The sequence below is a fragment of the Temnothorax curvispinosus genome, unplaced genomic scaffold (genome assembly GCF_003070985.1).
Source record: "Temnothorax curvispinosus isolate PA1 unplaced genomic scaffold, ASM307098v1 QBEX01002827.1, whole genome shotgun sequence".
In the NCBI taxonomy this organism is placed as follows: Eukaryota; Metazoa; Arthropoda; class Insecta; order Hymenoptera; family Formicidae; genus Temnothorax; species Temnothorax curvispinosus.
Genome location: NW_020212607.1, coordinates 80,571 through 101,752, shown reverse-complemented (window position 1 = coordinate 101,752; position 21,182 = coordinate 80,571). Strand labels below are relative to the sequence as shown.

At 35.2% G+C, this 21,182-nt stretch overlaps 1 protein-coding gene across 2 annotated transcripts in view; it reads left to right on the top strand.

Annotated features, from left to right (window-relative positions):
- LOC112451929 overlaps positions 1 to 21,182 on the top strand; it is a 285,962-nt gene that overhangs the window by 243,154 nt on the left and 21,626 nt on the right. For both annotated transcript variants that reach the window (XM_025011844.1, XM_025011843.1), the window contains exon 5: positions 13,880 to 14,017. In XM_025011844.1, the coding sequence (XP_024867612.1) occupies positions 13,880 to 14,017 (138 nt within the window). The remainder of the gene's footprint in view (positions 1 to 13,879; positions 14,018 to 21,182) is intronic.

Sequence of the window (21,182 nt, the reverse complement as noted above, 5' to 3'; positions counted from 1 at the left end):
TTGACAATTTAAAAAAATGTATGTTCTATTTTCTGATTTTCCAGAAATATATCTAATAAGTTTATATATTTTTTAGAAGAATTGCCTCAGAAAACCCTTTAAAAATGATTATAGCATCTATTCTTGCCAGATATGATATCAAACACGATAGCGATTTTATTTTCTATCAATAACGGATGGTGAAGGAGGAAATGATGGCGCGTTGCATTCGGTCCTAACTGGCCGCGCCGTAAATCCACGGAATCGAATTAACGTCTTGACGTTTCCGATTGATTTCTGCGACGCGACGAATACTCGATCCGTCGGAAATCATTCACCATGCTATTTCATGAAAGGAAGGAAGGGTACGTGTGCAGAGACGAAGAGCTTTCAACATCCCGAAACTCTATTAAGATAGCAAAAGTCACTTATGGATCACGACTCGATGACCTTTCCACCAGATGACCGAATACATACATACATACATATATATATTTATATATAATATATACATACACACATATTATGTGCGTGGGTGTGTGTATCGATAGAATATACATACCTACAATTAGATATCTATATATATGTACATCAAAGTCAATGAATCCAAGTATTCGTGTTTTGCTAAAGTTGTGATTTACTAAAGTTACCATGTATATATACTCGAGTTGTTCAGATTTTGCAAGAGCTATAAAGTTGTAAAGCAGTTTAACGAAAAGAACCATACTTTTTATTACATATAATGTTAATTATCTTATTTCAGACACATTAAAATTTTATCAAGTTGGTTTCTTACACATGCCGTGATTTATTTTCTATGCGTTGAGTTTGTAAAATATTGTAATAAAATAAAAATAAAATATGAATTCAAGTAGTCTAGAATAAATTAATTAATCACATAAAGGAAAATCCGTGCGCCCGATTCAGAAAGTAGAATTGTATAGAAATAGCTATTTGCCTTTAATTCCTTAATTCGTAGCTACCTGTTACTGCACGATTTCGCATATCGCGGCTTACGGCACGACGGAGGTGTCTTTCTTCGGAAGCGACGGATATTACCCGACTGAAGCAGTTTCGTATCTGTCTCCAACGAGCGGACGACAAGATGAACGTCTCTCGGCTCTGTCCTGAATTTGCAATGCGATAAACGCACAACACGTAAACCGGGAAATATATATACCAGGATCCATTAATACGGCCGCAATATGTTTCCAAGTTTCTCATTACAAGCGGTGCAACTTCGAAAGCCTTAAGAGTGATATAAAAGTGAAATAACAACGCCCGTAAGCCGTAAGCGTTCTGCTTGATAATGTACTTGCAAACATTCTTAATGAACATATATAAATATATAACATTGGAGATGCTTTTTATAATAATTATTATTTATTGTCATCTTTTGATAGCTTGCAACGATCAAAGTGTTTTTGTTTCAATATCTTCGCTATTTCAATATTATTTTATTTCGAAATATTAACCTTTCCACATTCTTAAGCAAAATGTAATGTAATGTAATGCTGGAATACGAGTATATCTTAATTCTCTGTTAGTGAAAGTCTTTCAACTCCGCTTGTATATTATTATACAAATAATTATTTCGCGCGCAGTGGTGCATAAAATGCTATAGTAAAGTTCCGCAAACACACAATGACATAATACGAATGAAGACGGGGTATACGTCATGGCATAAACGCATATAGCATGACGAAGGGTGGAAAAGAGATGAATCGAGGAAGAGAACAAGGAGGAGCTGGCGGAACACGTAAGAGGGTGGAGAGAGGGTACTCGTCGAGGGTGGATAAAGGGAGTAATTTTCGCAGGTACACAAGCTGTAATTATTAATGAAACGGATGGCGCGGCGTTGTACTTGGTCGCACTCGAGCTCAGCAGTCGACTTCCTCGTCTTCGGTAACACGATGTGAAGCTTTCCAGCTCTATCTCTACACAAAACTCACATTTATAAGGACTCATTTTTCATTTCGCGTGTCCGTTGGAATAATACACCACCGAGGTTGCTCTATCGTGCTCACTTAAGGGCCGTCGCCGTTTCTTACTCTTATTCCCGTCTCTCGTCGTCGTTCTTACTTTAATCCTCTCGCACCATGACTCGGCGGTTTTACTGTAATTGTCTGTTTTTCAAACCGTGATCACCACGATAGAATGTTTGTAACGTGAAATTTCATGATCCTCCGAAAATGAGCTGCGGAATTTCAGCAACGCGATGAATCATTCTTTACGTAAGTTTCTAATTGATCTATAAATCACGCAACTTTTATAAATGGCATGGTACGCACGCAGTTTTTCTTCGTAGAGATTGTATTTTCAACTTTTGTGACATAAATTTTAGCTTCCATTTTATTACAATTCAAGTTACATGAACTAATTCCGTTGAATAAAACACCCGCTTTTGGAAATTAAATTCAGCGAGACGACACCAGACATATTTTGACAGATGGAACTAATTCTGGAGAGTACGTAGCATTGTAATTACAAAGCTTACGTGCGAATCTGTCGTTTTCAGGGGAATATATATATGAGTTCTATAACCATCTCTTTCATCGTAGGTTATTTTATTTAAAAAAGTACAGCCTCTTTACTTCTGTATGTTAAAAAGAAATACCAGTAACGTACGTACAAGGATCGATATATAATTGAGTTCAGTTTAATATATATTTAAGATTAATATTGCTTGAACAGTAAAGCAATTTTTATTAAAGTAACGTCGAGCTCGATGGACCAGCTTAAAGAAAGTGCAATTTTCTTGGAAAATTTGCATGGTCAGAACGCACTTTTCTTTTATAAGCTTCTTAAATTGGCGTTTCTCTGAAATGGAAGCCGCGGCAAGCGGACAAAGATAGTTGCAAGTGGTTTCAGCGGGATGAACATTCAAGAGCTCGGAAGTTCATTTCGGGGGTAAGCCGTGTCGGGGTGTCCTACTAACGCCTACGACGCCTCAGTCGAAATGGCAAATTCGAAAGTGCCAAATGAGGTGAGAGGGTGCGCGAGAGATGAAGAAGTTGAAGGAAGTCATAGAAAGATTTAGCGGATGTATGCGTGCATGGGTGTATATTATGGATATAAGTATATTATACATAATTCGTAACAGATAAAATCTGAGATAAAACGATGATGAAAACGATGATGAAAAATCAGATAACAGATCAGATATTAATAATAGCATGCTTATTTAAGCCCTAAGAATGGGGCTACTTGAACATCCCCAGTGTCGAAAAAATGAATCTCACGTCAAAGTAAATACCACGTATGCACGGTATGCACCGTAGACCCACATATGCACACGGAGGGTTAAGTTAGTTGAAATTCAAAACTCCTTCTTGAAAGAATATAAAGAGTATAAAACATCTTCTCATCTTGTGGGAAAAAACCACTTCTCAATCTACTTAAAAATATTTTCGCGTCTATTTTAAATATTTATTTGTCCTGGATACATTCAATCAAATAAGTTTTCCATACGTATATATTTAAGTATTTTTAAATGTTATCAAAATGTCTCAACAAGCATAGCTTGCGTGAAATTTCACGAACATTTATTTAATGAATTTAATCCATTGAATCGGCCGAATCTTGGATCATATCTCTTTATTTTATTTTTATGAATATATTTCTGCCAACGCGTTCATTTCTATCAAGCTGTGCGGAATCATGATGAGAGATACAGGATACAGGTGAGCGAATAACCAAGCGTGTGCGCTCAGTGACTGATAAACTCAGACCAACGACGGACGGACGTACGATCATGTACGAACGGATATTTCGTCGACACGAGTAAGCGTGAATTGCGTGTAATATGTGCGTGTGATACGTGGTACGTCGAACGTGTGGTGTGTGGTGCACGTCAAATTGGTTTGTATCGCGACTATCAAGAGTGCGACGCACGTTCGTCGCCTGTGTACGCGTGGCCGACTCGATTCACGTGTCTGCGTATATATGAAAGGGTGCGACTGTAAGGGTGCATTTTGGCGCGGGTGTTCCGGAGCACCATCATGTTTGTAGGTGACTGGTGAGAGCGTGCGGTGTGGCGCAGTAAACGGAATAGGAGGCAAGACGGAAACTCTCGCCGCCGCGCCGCGCCCGCGCTGCGGAGACGGAGGTAAGGTAAATTGCTACAAGACGGATCATAAATATCTCGGAATAGCGTTATATATGTGCAACAGCCTTCGTTAGGACGGGAAGCACCACAGCTTGCTCATAGATTCCGCATCCTTCCCGCTGTACGATGCGAATCAATGGCATAAGCAGCTGCTGCAGCCAGCTGTTACGATGTTGTCGATAATGGGGAATCTTGTGAAGTCGAATATTCTAAACCAATTGAATATATCCCTGAGCAAGCGTAATGTCGAGGCGTATATCTTGCATGATACTATACATTCTCGTAACATGCTTAATTAAGCTTTGTCAAGTAATATATTTTTCTCACGTAGTAAAAATAATTACGAAATTGTAACATCTCTCGACCATATAAATTGGGATAACCAATTATATGTCGATCTCTTTTCAACAAATGATGCGAGATAAACAACAATCTCGACATTTGCGCGACGTACCAAACCTCGTCTTCAAGAATCGGTATCTAGGCCAAGGACGGCCTATTGCACTCGACACAGTTGCATACTGCACGCGCTGGATACAATTAATGGTGCAATTTAGCCAGGGTCGAGAGTCGCTCTCGTTCACCAGAACGATACGGCCGAGACCGAGGAGGAAGAGAGAAACGAGCTAGTTAGAGGATAAGAATGTGGAGGAAAGCTGATAGTACCTACGCTAGTTTGGAAGAAAAAGGTATAAGGATAATGCGAGCAGAGCAAAATAATTTTACCAAGATAAAAACGAGATAGATGTTATGTAAGTAAGCTTGCCATAACCGGAATAGTGGCCTCTTTCAAAAATTAACCCATCTACTCTCTTTTATCGCTTCCTCGCAGATATTGCTTCTCATCACTTGCCGATTGATTTTTGCAAAGACCCAATATTTGGTCTCTTCCGATCATACGAATTGAATATTTATAGATTTCTTTTTTAATATTAACTTCATTTATCAATCTTTTGGGGAACACACATCATATCTATTAAAGCTTTAGTTTGAATTACAAATCCATTAGGAATATGGCAAAATTGCATTTTTTAAATATATTGCATATTGTAGAAATTATAACATCTTTCTGTCATATCTAACATATATGTTTAAGAATCAATTACATTTATTACATTATAGATCAATGCGAAAGGTAGAGATTGATGCACTATGTCAAAACCAAAATTTTAAAGATTGAAATATTTGATTTACATAAACGATTGGTTTTGATTTGCAGATTTGCAGAGAAAACTCATTCTTATTTCTCACATCCTCTCCAATCGCTTACTTTTATATTTAGAATAATAACAGATTATGTCACATTATGTGTGTGTGTGTGCAACTGTCTTTAAGAACTTTTACTATAAGTCGGTGGCTCAACATAAAAAGAAAGAGTGACTTTTAAAATCTTGTACAGTTAATTTCTCTTTAAGAAAATCAGACCCATTGAATTTCCTTGCTCTAACATAAATAAAGATAAAATCAATTCCGTCAAATTTACAAATTCAACGGCCAATTCCGATAATCTCGGAATTAATATTTTTATAGATCCCTTCTTGTTTTTTAATAAATCAATTATCAACCAATTAGAAGTAGTGAACAATAAGTTGTTGATTAATCTCTCAAACGCAGTGATTTCTATAGATGTATCTTATTACAGTTGGTTTTGGACGTCGATGTATCTTCAGCAAAATGTTCGCTTTCTACATTATTTAACAACATCCTTAACCTGCACCAGCTAAAATTTTGTTAATATAAGCAGATGCCGATGAAGCTTTTTATATGAAATTCATGGTAAGCGTCGAAAATAGCTCTGACCATTCGCTATGTCCAACTTTTTTCGAGTAACAAAACAAATTTCGTCTTAAAGCAGAATAAAATTTTTGGTTGCACTTGGAATTATATTTAGTATTTGGAATTTCAGGAATTTCTCTCCCTGCCCTTACACACACACACACACACACACACATTATTTGTAAAATAGGAAATATGAAATAGAAAATAATAAGATCGAGCAAACATATGTTTTAAGAACGTTGTTGATAAAATCATTCATTTTTGAATAAGTACAACTCTTTATGATAACAACGTTATGAGTTTCGAGACTGTTGTAGGTGAGCGTACTTGAGAATTTTTCTTTTTTTTTTTTTAGCAATCATGTCTTCGCAGGCTATCCTGAGTACCTGCCAACACTTTCAAACGTGAAGAATGCATCTCGTCCGTGGATTATAAGCTCGACGAGTTGCGCGTGCTCGAGCACGTTTCTTCCCACTTCGTGTCTCGCAATCTCCTTGTAATTGGAGCCTCTCGCATCACCCCGCCTCTCCGCGATTTCCTTGTGATTGAAACGACGTCGTGTATACGACACGCTGTTTGGAATTTACGAACAAAATTGGTTCTCGCGTATATATTACCTACGAGGCACCGCAATCAGACACTCATTCGCGATTAAGCAGTCTCATTGTCGCATTGTCAAATATAAAATTCATCAAGTTAGGTATAGATTGCACATGGGGCAAAATCTCATTTGATCTTGCATTTTGGTAAATTATTTAAGCGAATAAAATATATACAATCAATTTTTATCTTTAATTTATATATAGATTGCAATATTACATTATCGATAAATGTATTTTTTAATCAAACTTAATGTACATATTTTACGGTTATAACATTGCACAGGATGTCAAGTAAATTTTTACTTTCAGTTATCCGTTTTTTTAATGTTCACAAAATTATTAGAAAATTCCTTTCATTCTGCATTGCGGTATTGCACAAATGAATAGCAAGAGTTGCAATCAATTTTATTACAATTTTAAAGGATATTCAAGAAAGAGAAGAAGAAGAAGAAGAGAGAGAGAGAGAAAGAGAGTGTTTAGCCACTGTTGTTAAATAAATAATTCGTGTTTGAATTAGTTTCACGTTACTTTGTTTCAGAGTCAAAATTATAGGTGGTTACTGGAGAATGGAACAGAGTTTCAAATGTACTCAAAGACTTGTTTGCCGCAGAACGAATTTTCCCTCTGTAATGATAGATAATCCATTTTCCCGTTAACTTTTACAACGCAACAACAAAAGTATCAACTTTCAGTAAAAATACAGTTTTTATTACGTATTACGCGTTATCATGGTATAAATAAAATTTAAAAAAATACGTCATATGACATGAATAAAATAATGTAGCAAATTTACATATACGTATATATATGTGTATATATAAAATTTATTATATCTTATGCTTTTTCTTCACATAATATAATATTATATTATAATTTTATGAATAATGTAAAAGAGTTAATAAATTTGTCATCGCACCCACATTAGTTATATCCTAAAATAAAATTATATACAAGTATTAAAACTTGTTAGATAAACTCGTTCTCAAGAAATCACTTTCATAGATATGACGAACAATTGCGCTACGAGAGGGAAAATGTAGATCGCTGGTCAAAATAACAGTAAAATCACTGGCATGTCACAGGAAATAGAAATAGAACTACGTGCCATATCAAATTGTGACAGTGAACATCGTTTATCTCCTTGAGATAGGAAGCCTCGGGATGTGTAAAAGCACGCGTTCTTTTCTAGAAAATGAAAAGAACCTAAGATGAATGAATTCGCGTAATAGAATAAAACCAGTCTGAGGACAGATGGTTTGTCGGATCCATTAGACCTTCTGTTGTGTCTGACGACTCATGAAATAAAGCAACATCGATTAATTTACATTTTATCTCTTCAAAAAGGATCCTTATCGTCCTGTGATGCTCCTTTGTATTTCTCGATTTCAATCTCGTTCTGATCTTTACTGACAAGTTATGAAGTTAACATTAATAGTTGACATTAAAATCTCAGCTATCTTTATTTTATAAACCTCTCATGCACTTTAACAGAAATTTCACAATAATTACGTTACTGCGAAATAAATCATTAATTTGATACGCCATTTGCCGATAGAAATTATTGTCGTTCGAAGCTGTAAATATTTATGGTCGGAAATTACAGCCGACCAGGATTGTCCAAAAATTGATGTTGACTTACTGTCCTTGTCTCGTAGCTGGAAGCTGGATCCTCTTTTGACAGCAGTGGCTTAATGCAAATTTCACGGGACGACTGGTGTCATAAAAGCCGCGGTTTAGATATCAATTTATCACCGCTTTCTGCTCGGTAATATCGCATTATTTCCTACCCTTTCTGGTCCTCGCGGCCGGCAACAATGGCGATGAGCAATCAATAGCACTCACAACCCGCCTCTCTTTCGCGCACCTCCCTCTGTACTCCCTCAACCTTGCCGCATCGTTCAGCCTGGAGGGAACTTTTGGTCATTTTTCATCCTCATGTCCTATCGACGGCCGACATTACAGTATGAAGACTGACGTGTACGCCATCGATGTGCGAGCTATGCACGCATTACTGCTTCCATTCTTCGTATTAACTTGGGGGGACTGGGGAGTACAAGAGAGAGGCCGAAAACAGTGAAATAGATAGCCACGAATTAATTTCATATGGAAACATCCACAAAACAAATTATATGATTTTTAAATCTTTTATAATGGGTCACGTACTTTAACTAATATGTACTTTTATACTAACAATAAGTATAGTGAAAATAAAATGCAATATGTCGAACAAATTAATCCAAGTGAGAATTTAAATAGACGGTCCTGCTGTGTATAAAAATTAGCGAATTATAAAAAAATCGTATTTGTGAACGAGACTTCTCGAAACATATGATTATGTTTTGTGCATACATATTTTATTTTACAAAAAAACAAATTTTAATAAGGACACTATATGTACAAACATCTTAAGACATTTATGTGCTCTTTCTTAAAGTTTCGTTGAATAATGGATATAATCATAAAAATTTCAATTACGCTTTGCCCTCAAAAGAATCGAAACAATTCTTATATAGCCGTATATTGACGCGAGAGTCTTAAACCTGTATCGAATTCATATTTTACGAATTATGAAACCGATATTATGATAGCGCCATAGGTGGGGTGACTGAAAGTAAAGAGCAGGTTCGAGACATCGCAGCGAGCCCAAGGGTGGTTGGTGCAATAAAGAGCAAGAGCGCATATAAGCCGTGGCTGTTAGTTCGTAGCCTGGTCACGACACGGATAGGTTGCGGCATGAGGCGGTTTCCATGGAGGACAGGGCAGCCCGGAGACTGGAGAGACTGCATTATGCATCCAAAAGTGGCTGGCTACACCCAGCTGCGATTGGACTCCTAATGTGATCCGTGCACAGGGGGCACGCTTCCTCGTAGAATATTCGACGTCTGATAGAGTGTAGGAAAGTATCATCTCTGAAAGATTAGCACCCTATTTTCAGAAATCCGATATAATTGATAGAAATCTGACTCTTTCTTTAAAAGAGTTTTAATATTCATAATACGTTTTGAAAAGAGTACCAGCGACGTAAAATGTAAAATATAAAACATCAGAAATATAGGAAATTTTCGACTTCTTTCTGTTATATAAAAATTAGTAACAATTTTATCATTTCGCGCAGGATCGATTTGAATCTGAATACTTTTCGAGCTTCAACGAACACACCACTGTAATCCTCAAAACTGGCAATATTGAATTAAATTTACGCTTGCTGAATTGTACACCGTCATCCGGATTTCAACTACTCGATTGAGAAGAAAGTTAAAGAGTGTCAAGTTTCTCGACAACTCACTATTATATAAATACGACTGTAGTTGCGTGAATAAGAAAAAGAGAGAGAGAGAGAGAGAGAGAGAGAGAGAGAGAGAGAGAGACTAAAAGAAGATCAGAGAAAGAAAAAGCTAGATCACGAGAGAGGAAGGAACAGACAGAAGGAAGAAGACCGCGGGCGAAGATCCTCTTAGTGCACTCGTGTGTAATTATTCGAGGGCATGTACAGAAACCGTCATGACACCGTCGACAGATCCTGTCGGCGCCACTACTCGACAGACTCAACCTCCAAGTCCTATGATTCGATTCGACCCAGCGACCCAAATCGTTTCCGATATTCTATCTATACTGATAGAAAATGAGAACCTACTCAAGTCGTGACTTTGCTGCATGTCTCTAACGTTGGTTGATCTTTACTTTCGGCAGCTTTTTCGCATCACCGACTATAGCGTATCAGGCCTCAGCTTCATATTTTATATCAACACGATTTCATCGTCGAGAAGCTAATATAATTATTTCAAACTGTCGAGCTCCATTTATAAGTTATTCGTCCGTATGCGTGTAACTATATAACTACGTACCGAAAATATTTAACACCTTCGCTACCATCATTGCATATATGACATGCTCGAGTTTCATGGCAGATTTAATTTTGTATTTTATGTCTCTAAAATATAAAATTAAAATTTATCTTGTTGAATATGGGATAACTTGGAAAACACAACGACATTTAATTAGCGTATGAGATGCTGATTACATATATATCGGATAACGAATAACTATTGCTTTGAAATAGCTTATGCAGATATAGCGCGGTATGTATATGTATAGCGTGAATACATTAAATTATAAAATTATTTTGTTAAATACATGTGTATATATTATATTATATACATATAACTGACAATTTAATACATTTTTTTATTAATATGATCGTACATTGCTTGTATTTATATATAAAAATAAAACGTACTTTCACATGAGTCAAAACGAATTAAAAACGAAGTAGCACAAGTATAATTGAGAAAGAATGATAATTTTTTTTACTTCCGGACTATTATGGACGATGATAAAGTATCCTCATAGTTTTCTCTTATTCATGAATATCATAAATCATGATTAATAAATAATGTATCGCAAACTTTCATTATACTATACCTACTTTTTCATTATTTTTTACTATCTTTAATTAAATGCGAAACCCAATTGACTATTCACCAAGCTATTCTCTTTGGATATCGAAATCTTTTGTCCATCTGTTCGCGCTGCATTTTATATCGCAGAAGTCTTCCTTGCATTTTCAACTACTCACGAATTCTCGGAACTGCGTTAGTTGCTCTTTTATGGTGCACTTTACGGTCTTTGGGAAGAAATTCAGTTTTAGAAGAATTCTAGGGCGTACCGGTGATTGTACGAAGCACTATCCTTCTTTACCCTTCCGCTCTTTGCTCATCGATAAAACTGGCACGAGCGAAATGATTTGCGCCGATACAAAATGTCGCGAAGGACCTGCCTTCATTATGCCTTATATAAAAAGGTTTTTCTAGAAAATTCAAAAATTGTGCACCAAAAGATAGAAATTAGATAAAAAATTAAGAAAATGTGAAAATGTGATTGGAAAATAGTGAAAAGAATTGAAAGATATTTGTAATTACTTGCAGAAATTATTTAAATCTTATATGAAGCAATTCAGTTTAATAGATCAGGGGTATATGTATAATCTAACATCATAAAGCTAAAAATCTAAAATTATTACAACACATTCTGTGTGTGCAGAGGATTTATATTTTCGGTTTATAGGATTTTTGATATTAATCAAAAAATAAAAATCACTTTTTTTACTTATTATTCTATTGAATACCAATTATGAAAGTTAAAATATATAACAGTATATAAATGAAGCGACGCAAAGAAGTGTAAAAAATATAAATACAAAATATTAGATTATAAATAGAACGTGCTTTACATCGAGTTTAACGCGCGCGAAATTATTTAACTTTTTATAAGACAATATAAAACTATAAGGGAATTTAGTTAAAATTGAACTGACAGTCCGAAACTTATTACAGAGTCTAACGAGAACGTCTATATATTGCATCCACAAAATCGATCAAGAGACGGGAATTACTTTCCCTTTAATCACCGTTCTATCGGCTATGAAAATAAAAATGCTGCGGTCGCAGCGACTGCCTCTCGAGAGAATTTCTGCCTCGCACACACTTTAGCTATTTTTTTCCTCGAGCCGCACGGAAGCGAATCGGTTCGGAAGTGTTCGGAAAGGTGCAAGGTGAGAGGAACGGTGGCGTACGCGCGCGCTTCAGAGAAGAGAGTAAGGTGTCCTTATAAAGAGCGGTCGTAAAGTGCTGAACGTCGCTTAAAGGGTCGTCTTCGAGCCGCTATTACTTCGAGAAGAGCACTTTGCGCTATTACCAATACACGAAACATGACGATGCCGACAGGAAATAAAATCGAAGGGTGCTGAAGACACTAGCTACCTTTAAGTCGAATCTCTCCTAGTCGATCTCACCTCCAGAGCTCGTCTGCAGACGAAAAATGTTCCCTTATTCTCTGTTTTATTCGCGATCCGCCTGTTTTACTCGTGATCCGTACTTCAGACTTCAGCGCGTACAAAGACACTCTGCGGCCTGTGCCATTAGAATACCATATAACATTATTTCAATAAAACGTAGAGCTTAGCGAGTTTGATCTTAAAAGCATTTTAATATAAGAATTACTTTGACGAAGAATAGACTTTTGTTTTTTCTTGTTAACACTTGCTACTTTGACTTTCAGAATATAAAATGCGATCGATATATTTTACCATTATTTGAACATTAAGGTTTTGTTTTTCCGTTAAATATAATTTTTTTCTTATTCTTAAAATCTTTGAAGAAACCAATCTTTTCTATTTTTAGTATGTATAATTTATTGATATATTTATAAAGGAAGTTATCAAAATTCTGAATTTAAAATTCCGAAAATTGAAATATGAGAGTCATATACCTTAACATGTCAACGAATTTTTGAATGGATAGTCGCGGTTTAAAATGTGAATTGTGAATCAATCTTACTTAGGAAACAATACCATATATTTTGCCTCACGAGAGAGACACGCCTGGGTGATTATTCAAAAATTATTACTTGTCACTGAGAACGTGCATCGACTGAATGCTACGTGAAAGTTTTTGCAATGTTTCGCCCTTATCCAGGACGCGGTCGACGCGGATGGTAGGCGATCAATCCTGATGTCGGAAACTCGAAGAGTTCTATCACGTTGGCGAAATTGATTTAAAGACCGCGTCGTAATCCTTTCATTGAGAAAACCGTCGAGTAGGGACTAGGGAGACTTCCATTAATGTGGAATAGGCAAAGTTGGTCTCTCTCTCTGTCTGTCTGTCTCTGTCTGTGTACATAGGTAATGTTGTCGCGCGTACATTTCCCCAGTGTACATACAAATTGCTTTGTCTTGGCGGCTATTTTTCTCGCCCCGACCAGGACGATCGAGGCAAATACGTTCGGCGGAATTTCCCTTTACGACCATCCTTTACACCATCTAATCTTCCTCGTAAAAGCCAGCGCTCGTGGCAAGACGCAGTTTCGTTTCGTTTGCCATAGAACGCCGCCCGCGCCCGCGCCGCAAGGAAGAGTTCGAGTTCGAGAAAAGCTTCAAGACGTTACGAATAAAAGGAAGAATCTTGCTGAGGTGAAATTGAGACGAGATTTCAGCACAGATTTTGGTGGGAAACAAATCGGGCACTGTCGTGTTATCGAGCTCCCAATGGCGATATAAATTCTTGAATAGATCACTCATTGCAGCAATACAATTATTTTCAAGTGAATGCACATAACTGACCTAACCAAACCCCTAATCACCTAGCAAACGGTTGTTAATGTCAGCACTCTTCAATTACCGCCGGGCCTCTGCCTGCATGGGGCCTGGGGGCCTCTTTGGTGATGATGAAAATTTACCCAGGGTCGTCGTTGTCGATCTTTAACAGTATCTCGTCGATGATATAACGAATATTTTCAGTATATATGTAACTATTATCTTACTTGCTTCAATAATATATAAATGACACGTCCAACAAATTGATATTTTTCAATATTGAGATATTCGAGTTGAAAAATAAATCTCTTTATTTTTCAGAGCTTACCACAAACACCAGCTGGTGGGGCTAGTGGAAAAGCAAGCGCAAGTGGTACCGGCTCAAGCGCTGGAATGGTCAATGGTGCTGGTGTCGATCATGAAAACATTCGGGATGGTGCTGGCATAGATACAGAGCTTGTAAGTGTACAATTCATAGTTATATAGATATACATGTATAATTTTAGTTTTAATTTTACATATTCGAAATTTGTTAAATAAATTAAATGTAAAATTATCTATATATTATATGATCGAAATATTATTCAAAATCATATATCAAGTATATATAATATATTACCCGTTAAAATAACCTATAAAAATTGAATAAAATTCAAATTACGGGGTTCCAAGAAAATACTTTGCGCATTTAATAAATTGTGCGTACACAATTCTTTGTGCAATAACCAGAATTACATAATTATTCAAACTTTTTTATAATACTAAGTACACTAGATGTTGATGTTGCAATGGTTACAACTCTTTGTGTTTCTAAAACTTGATTTGACGCAAGTATCTTTAATTGTTCGGTTAGGTAGTTAGGTTAATGAGTTTCAACAGGCAAAACGCCATCGTCCAGTAACGAAATGAAAGTGGAACAAACTGTTTCCTTCCTTTGTCGATAACTCGGAAAAGTTTCTCACAAGTGTGCCATCGTGACAAAAGTTTTATCATGGCAAAAGAACCGACCAACAAAGCGGCTATTCGCTGTGCTTGATACTATTGTTTATTTCGTTCTACTTGAGTTTAAGTTTGAGCGGACCCCTTTATTGCCATGCACCAGGTAGGGATTGCGGGACCAGTCAGAGCGAATAACGAAAAAGAGTAAAAAGAACTCGTACCGACATGTCATGGGAAATCATCGTTTACGCTCGACTTGTACGTTGTTCACGAAAGCTCTACAAATTGCAAAATTTTATTTAGCATTATACGTGCAGACACGCTCTGCACATATTTTGCTATTAAATTTATGAATCTTGGGTTTTACTAAGATTAATAAAAGATAATAGAAATTCTTCCTGAATTTACATCAAATAACAAAAGCGTTACGTTAATAAAAGCGAAATCACGCGTTGGTAGTGATGATATTAAATGTAGTCTGGATGGAGTTTCTTGCTCAGTTTTTGTCATAAGGGAAGAAATAATCCGTGCGTGAGAGGATTAAAAAATACTACGTTCTCGCGTGCATAAGTTAAAAGGGGAAAGGAAAGGGAAACAGCAAGATCCCGGAAAGTATGCAATACGGGATCTAACCAGACAGTAGGAGCTAGCTGGAACTCAGGAATTAAGCGATTACTTCCGAAGTTAACCATTGTTCCCGGCAGTCCATCAATCCGCCTCTCCGACGATTCCCCCTGCCGTTTTTTCGCACGTCGATCCATTCGTACGGAATTAAAACCGTTATCTGCATCCCTCCACCCGCTTCACCGAGTTCCGAAAAGCAGAGGGATACGGATAGGCAGTAAAGACTGGATGAGGGTTGAAATCCATGGGCGAACGTCGGACAAAAGGGGTGCGAATAGAGATAGAATCGACTGGTCATCCGCGGATTCTGCGATCTAACGATATACATACATGGAATTTCCTCGATACATTACTATTCTTATTATTATTAGGTAAATTTGTTTTTTTTTTTAATAATATTTTTGATTTTATTATGTTTATTATCTATATTAATTTTTTATGTAAAATTGAAGAAATATAATATATACATATACAATGTATAAAGTAATAAAGTTATTTTTTTCTTTTTGTTTTTACAAATTATGTTGTAATTAATGACAATCTATATGTTATATGAGAAATTAAAAATTATTGCAGTTATCTGTGACATTTTTATCTGTGTCTTATTGCTTGTTATTTTCTTTTTCTCTTTCTTTTTTTATGCGAATACGTACGTTTGTGTTATCTTTTGACATTTAATAATCTGATACTCTGCTATTTTTTTTTGCATAATAGATCTTCGTTTTCCTATTCTCTTCCTTATTCTCTTCAGAAAATATGACGATGAAAATATAATAATAATTTTGATTATTTGATGATTAGAAAAATTCCTGGAAAACTCTCTCAATAATTAAGTATGCATCGTATACGAAAACGACGCAATTAAGTAGCAACTTATCAAAAAGCCGTGGATGAAAGGTTTTACCTTTCGTGAGGAAAATCAGACATGATAAAAAGTTAAGTAGAGCACTTTTCTTAAAATGGCGATGCTGTTCTCGTGAAGACTAATCGTAAGACTGATGAAAAATTAGAAGACCAAAAAGGACGGAATAAAGTTTCTCGTAGGTTTTTTTAATGGAAAGTTTAACTCAATTTTATTTAAAAAAATAATAATAATAATAATTCTTGAGGCCATGCGGGACAGAAATGCAAAAGCCTAAGGAACAAAGAGTGGGAACATTTTGCAAGCGGAATTAATCAGACGAAAAAAACGAGAAAAACGCACGGAACCATGAGAGGCTCTTTTGTACTTTGAATAAAGCTTTTAACATCTGTAATACAATTTTGCTCACTTTATGTGGCTTATTAATAAGATGAGGAAATGTATGAAATGTGGTATACTTATTGAAAAACGTGGTGTCGAAAGCATGTATGAGAAGTAATTATTCAAATTAATTAAACTCTTATAAAACTATTTATATAATCGTAAGTTTCGACAACTAAATTTTAGTAATGATGCTCATAGCGTTATTATAAAAATTATATAAATATGATCTCGCCAGCGATTATTCGAAGTATCTTCAAAGGAAATTAACAAACAGGAATTTGAATATTTAAACACACGATGCCTGTTTTATTTCTCAATGAGTGACAAAAGAAAGATGATACTTGATCGTATGAATCACAGAGTACATAAGGTATAAAGATATAACTCAGGAAGAATCATGTGATCAGTAACGTAATACATAAATCAACAAGCGGAAAAATTGAATATCTTGACAAAATAAGTAAAATAACATTTTACTAATAACAGGGTTAAGATAAATATAATTAATTAAATTTTTTCATAAACTACATATATAGCAAATAAATAATATAATATCACAATCTATATAAAAAGATGTAGACATATCGTTAATTTAAAACTTTGAGTTAATAACCTTTAAATTGTTCAAAGCGCAAGTATAAGTTAAATTTATGTAAAACTGATGTAAACTGACGTGCACACGTGCGCGAAAGAAAAAAAAGAATGTTATTAATTTTAATAAAAATACATAAAAGTGAATAAAATTGATAATAAGAGTAATAAGCCATTTAATTATTATTCGTGTTTTCTCAGAAATTAAATATCGTATTAAAAAAAATTAATTTTGTAGAAAAATCAGAAAAAAAAATTCGTCCGAAGAATTTGCACAAGTGATGCTGTTATACACGTCGAAACAAAAGAATTACAAAGCTCATTAATTTTTTCGAGCCAGGAAAATGTTGAAATAATACAAACAGGATGATAAAACGAGGACGAGTTTATAAATGGCTTACTTCTTTGATTTATGATTCAAGCATATTACTTGCAACAAAAGCTTTGTCTCCCTGGCAATGTAACATTCTTCTTATCCAAGATCTGGATATCCTGGGATTATGTGAGCGTTACGAAGCGTATTTAGCATAGTATTACGTCGCTGAAACGTTATCCCTTGCAGTGACTGCAGAATGTAAACCATCTTATGGAATAATCCGATAGTCTCAAGACGAAGGACTCGAAATAGTTGGAAGCTCCATCGATCAAAAGAAAGGGAACATGATCTTATTCTGCAGAAATTGTTGTGAGATGATTCCCTATCGTAATTTTCAATCTAAAATATAAAAAGGTGTTCTATGTTTTACAAACTAAAGCGTGACCATCTTAATAAAGATAGTTTTTAATAAATGTGGCAGTTTTAAATCAGATAATATCACATGCATGTGTTTTGGCCCAGTTTTAACAGTGAAAGAACTTTTCGTAGATCTACGTCATCTATGTCACAAATTTACATTTATATTATGTGCGCACACAATTGTCATATTTTTATTTTCTCTCTCTCTCCTAAAAACTTAATGTTCCGCTTTTCGTCATTTATTCTTGCCTTGATTAAAAATATCTTTTTCATCTATATATTTATCGCTCCTATCAATCAAATGTTACCGCGTTATAATGCCTGTAATTCGCACGTGCACGCTCTCCAGCGCTTGAAGAGTTTAATAAAGCGGATTCGCGGCCACTTGTGAATGCAAGTATGAAACGTTTTACCAACGTTTTTCGTGATATAGGCGAAGAAAAATGCATAATGCTGGGCAGATAGAAAATAATGGAGGAAGCAGAGGGAAGAGTTGTGAATTCAAAGCCCCCCGTGCTACGGTTTCTTTATTATACCGCGCGTTGGGCCTTCTTTTTTTTCTCCCATCCTTTTTATCCGCCACATATTCTTTTCTCGCTTCGACAAATGCGCTTCTACTTGCTTCGACTATAGGGGCCAGCTGTGGTTTTTATGTATTCAACTTAAGGTAGTTAGTCCGTAAAGTCATTTTCTTGAAAACCTCATTAAATTTGAACAGTATATTGATGTAAACACGATTTACACACCTGTGCAATTCGAAAAAAATTGACCGCAGCGAAGCTGAGACAATTGAAATCAAAGTTAGTACTTTTTACATGTATCACAAGTACGAAAACGGCTTCCGATAATACGTTTCTAATTGTAGCAATCAAACTACTCTGGCAAATTTTATGAAAAACAAGAAGACGATAGAAAAAACTTGTAAAAATATACTTACAAAACTACAAGACCTTTGACTGTTTAGTTTCGAAGTAATTCTTTGAAGTGAACCTAATCTAGTAGCACACATTAGTGTCTATATACATCTACATATGAGATTCTTACACACACATATGCATAACGCGGACAATCCCAGTCAAATACTATATGTCATTTGTCTATCATTAACTTTTTGACAGTATTGTCACGGACTAACTACCTTAATAAAACGTTTGACACTTCTTTTATCGTTACGTCAAGCACTTATATAACCGCATTTTTCGACTGTTTTCAGAGACATATGAATTAAGAAATATGTCACTTTTTATAAATATAAAATTTTATAAAACAAGCAATGTTGAAATAGAACAGTTTATATTTTGATAGACAAATTAATTTGCCGATATTCTGACATATTTTGGCCAAAAAACTGCACTTATAAAATAAAGCGTTATAAAAATTAATTAAATAAAAATATATTTTTAAGTTTTACATTTTTTTTTCCTAGAGTTGTAAAAAAATTAGTTTTGTCTTAAGAGTTTTTAAAAGACAAGAAAAATTAAAAAAAAAAATTATATCTATAATCTACAATCAAAAGAATATTGATACTTGTTGTTACTGATCCAAATATTAAGTTTATCACTTTATATATGCCACTGTTGATCGCGTTTTTACACAGTACTCCGAATGCTCATTAGTCCACAATTGCGGAACTCTTGGTTAAAAAAATGTCTCGACGCAAGCAGAGTAAGAAGAACTCTTCCCCACAACTCGGTTCTTTTATTACGCGACATTAACGCTCGTCGCAGATGGCTCGGGAGAAATTAAAGAAATTTGCATAATCACAATACTCCGCGTATTGTTACTCGCAACTTCAGCCAGACATTTCACTAATCTACCTTTTAATTAAGCAAATATGCGAGCGCCGGAACAATTCGCATTAGCAGATGTATTGTACGCATCTTCATAAGATTCCTCGACTTTGCCTACACGAATATAACAAACAATGATAATTTCTCTTCCTTTCCTGTCCTTATTTTCTCCCTGAGTTAAAGTAAAATCGGAAGAAAATATGCGTGCAAAACTTAAAAAAACCACGTATTTACGAATAATTATTCTACTTATTGTTGAATATAACTTTAGCAATAATGCTCGTTTTTTGTGAGAGATTTCGAGATTAGTATAACCTGGGGTAAGACAGAAAATAAATTGGCGGCATAATGGCAACGGAATTGGTTTCTTTGCTGCAGAGAATTGCTACAAGACACGCAGGATAGATCTTTACGCTCGTGATTCGTCTGTGTCGTCCCTAAATGCGCTCATGAGATCTATCGATCGAGAAAAAGAGCAAAAAAATTTCGTTTTAAAGGGCGAGTAACTTTAGAAACATTAATTCTTTTTTAGAAAATCATCACTCATAACTATTAAAGACAGCATTTTCTGTCTGTGCATGTTGATGTGTAAAATAATAGCTTACATTTAGAAAACTTTACGGTCACATACATTATTCAAAAGTCATTTCTTGCGTCTTGTTGTAACTATAACTCAACTTTATATGTATAATTTAGTTAATGATCACATACGTTTACCACATTCCATAAGAATAATGCAAGAAATTAACATTTGGTAAACAGTGAAGTGAATCAGAGCGTGCTTCGCAAAATGGCTAAACGCTAAAAGCAAAGAATAGCATATACGCGTTTTCCGCTTTTTTTTATTATCGCGAAAAGATTCGGATTGCAATTACGAAATTAGTTCTTCTCTGAATAAGATTTACAAGCTGTAGCAGATCGAAACAAAAGGCAGCTATGCTGCTTCTAAACGTTAGAAATTATTTCTTATTGTAATTTTCTGCTTTCTCTATAACTATGACTATTCTGAAAAAACATTTTTATACAATACATAAAAAATAATAATATTCTATATTTCTACACTTATAGAAAATATTTTAATATTTTTATAATTGAAATATAGACGTGTAAATTATCTAAATATCAATTATAACTCTTTTCTTCTTTTTAAATTTTGCGCGTGTAGGGTTTTATTTTAAGTACATATATCTACGTGGTAATATTGTGTATTGTGTTTGTTTGTTTACTTGAAAAAGAGCATAAAGAAAAACGCATTGCGATTTTTGAATGCTACATGTTAGGTATATCGACATGAGAATATACGAGATATAAATATTGTAGATCTCAGTATACCACGTTTCCAATTTCACTTCTGTCATATTCATGCAGAGATGAATACGCAAATACGGAAAGATGGCCACGAGAGGCGAGACGCTTCAATATATTGGAACATTCAGAAAACAGAACAACGAGTCGTAGTAAGCACAATAAAACATGCGCAACTTCATCTGGCCTGCCGTCCCACCAAAACTCGTATCCCACCATTTCCACCGCTTTTCGATTATAAACTGCTAGACGAGCGCAGCAAACGACGTAAGCATTGTCGATTTTGCTGGCGCGTGTAAAGTGTAAATCGACAGGCACCGAAAAAATTGCAAAAAATCCGATCGAGATAGAAAAGAGGAAAGGCACGGAGAAAATGGGGAAAGCGATGAAAAA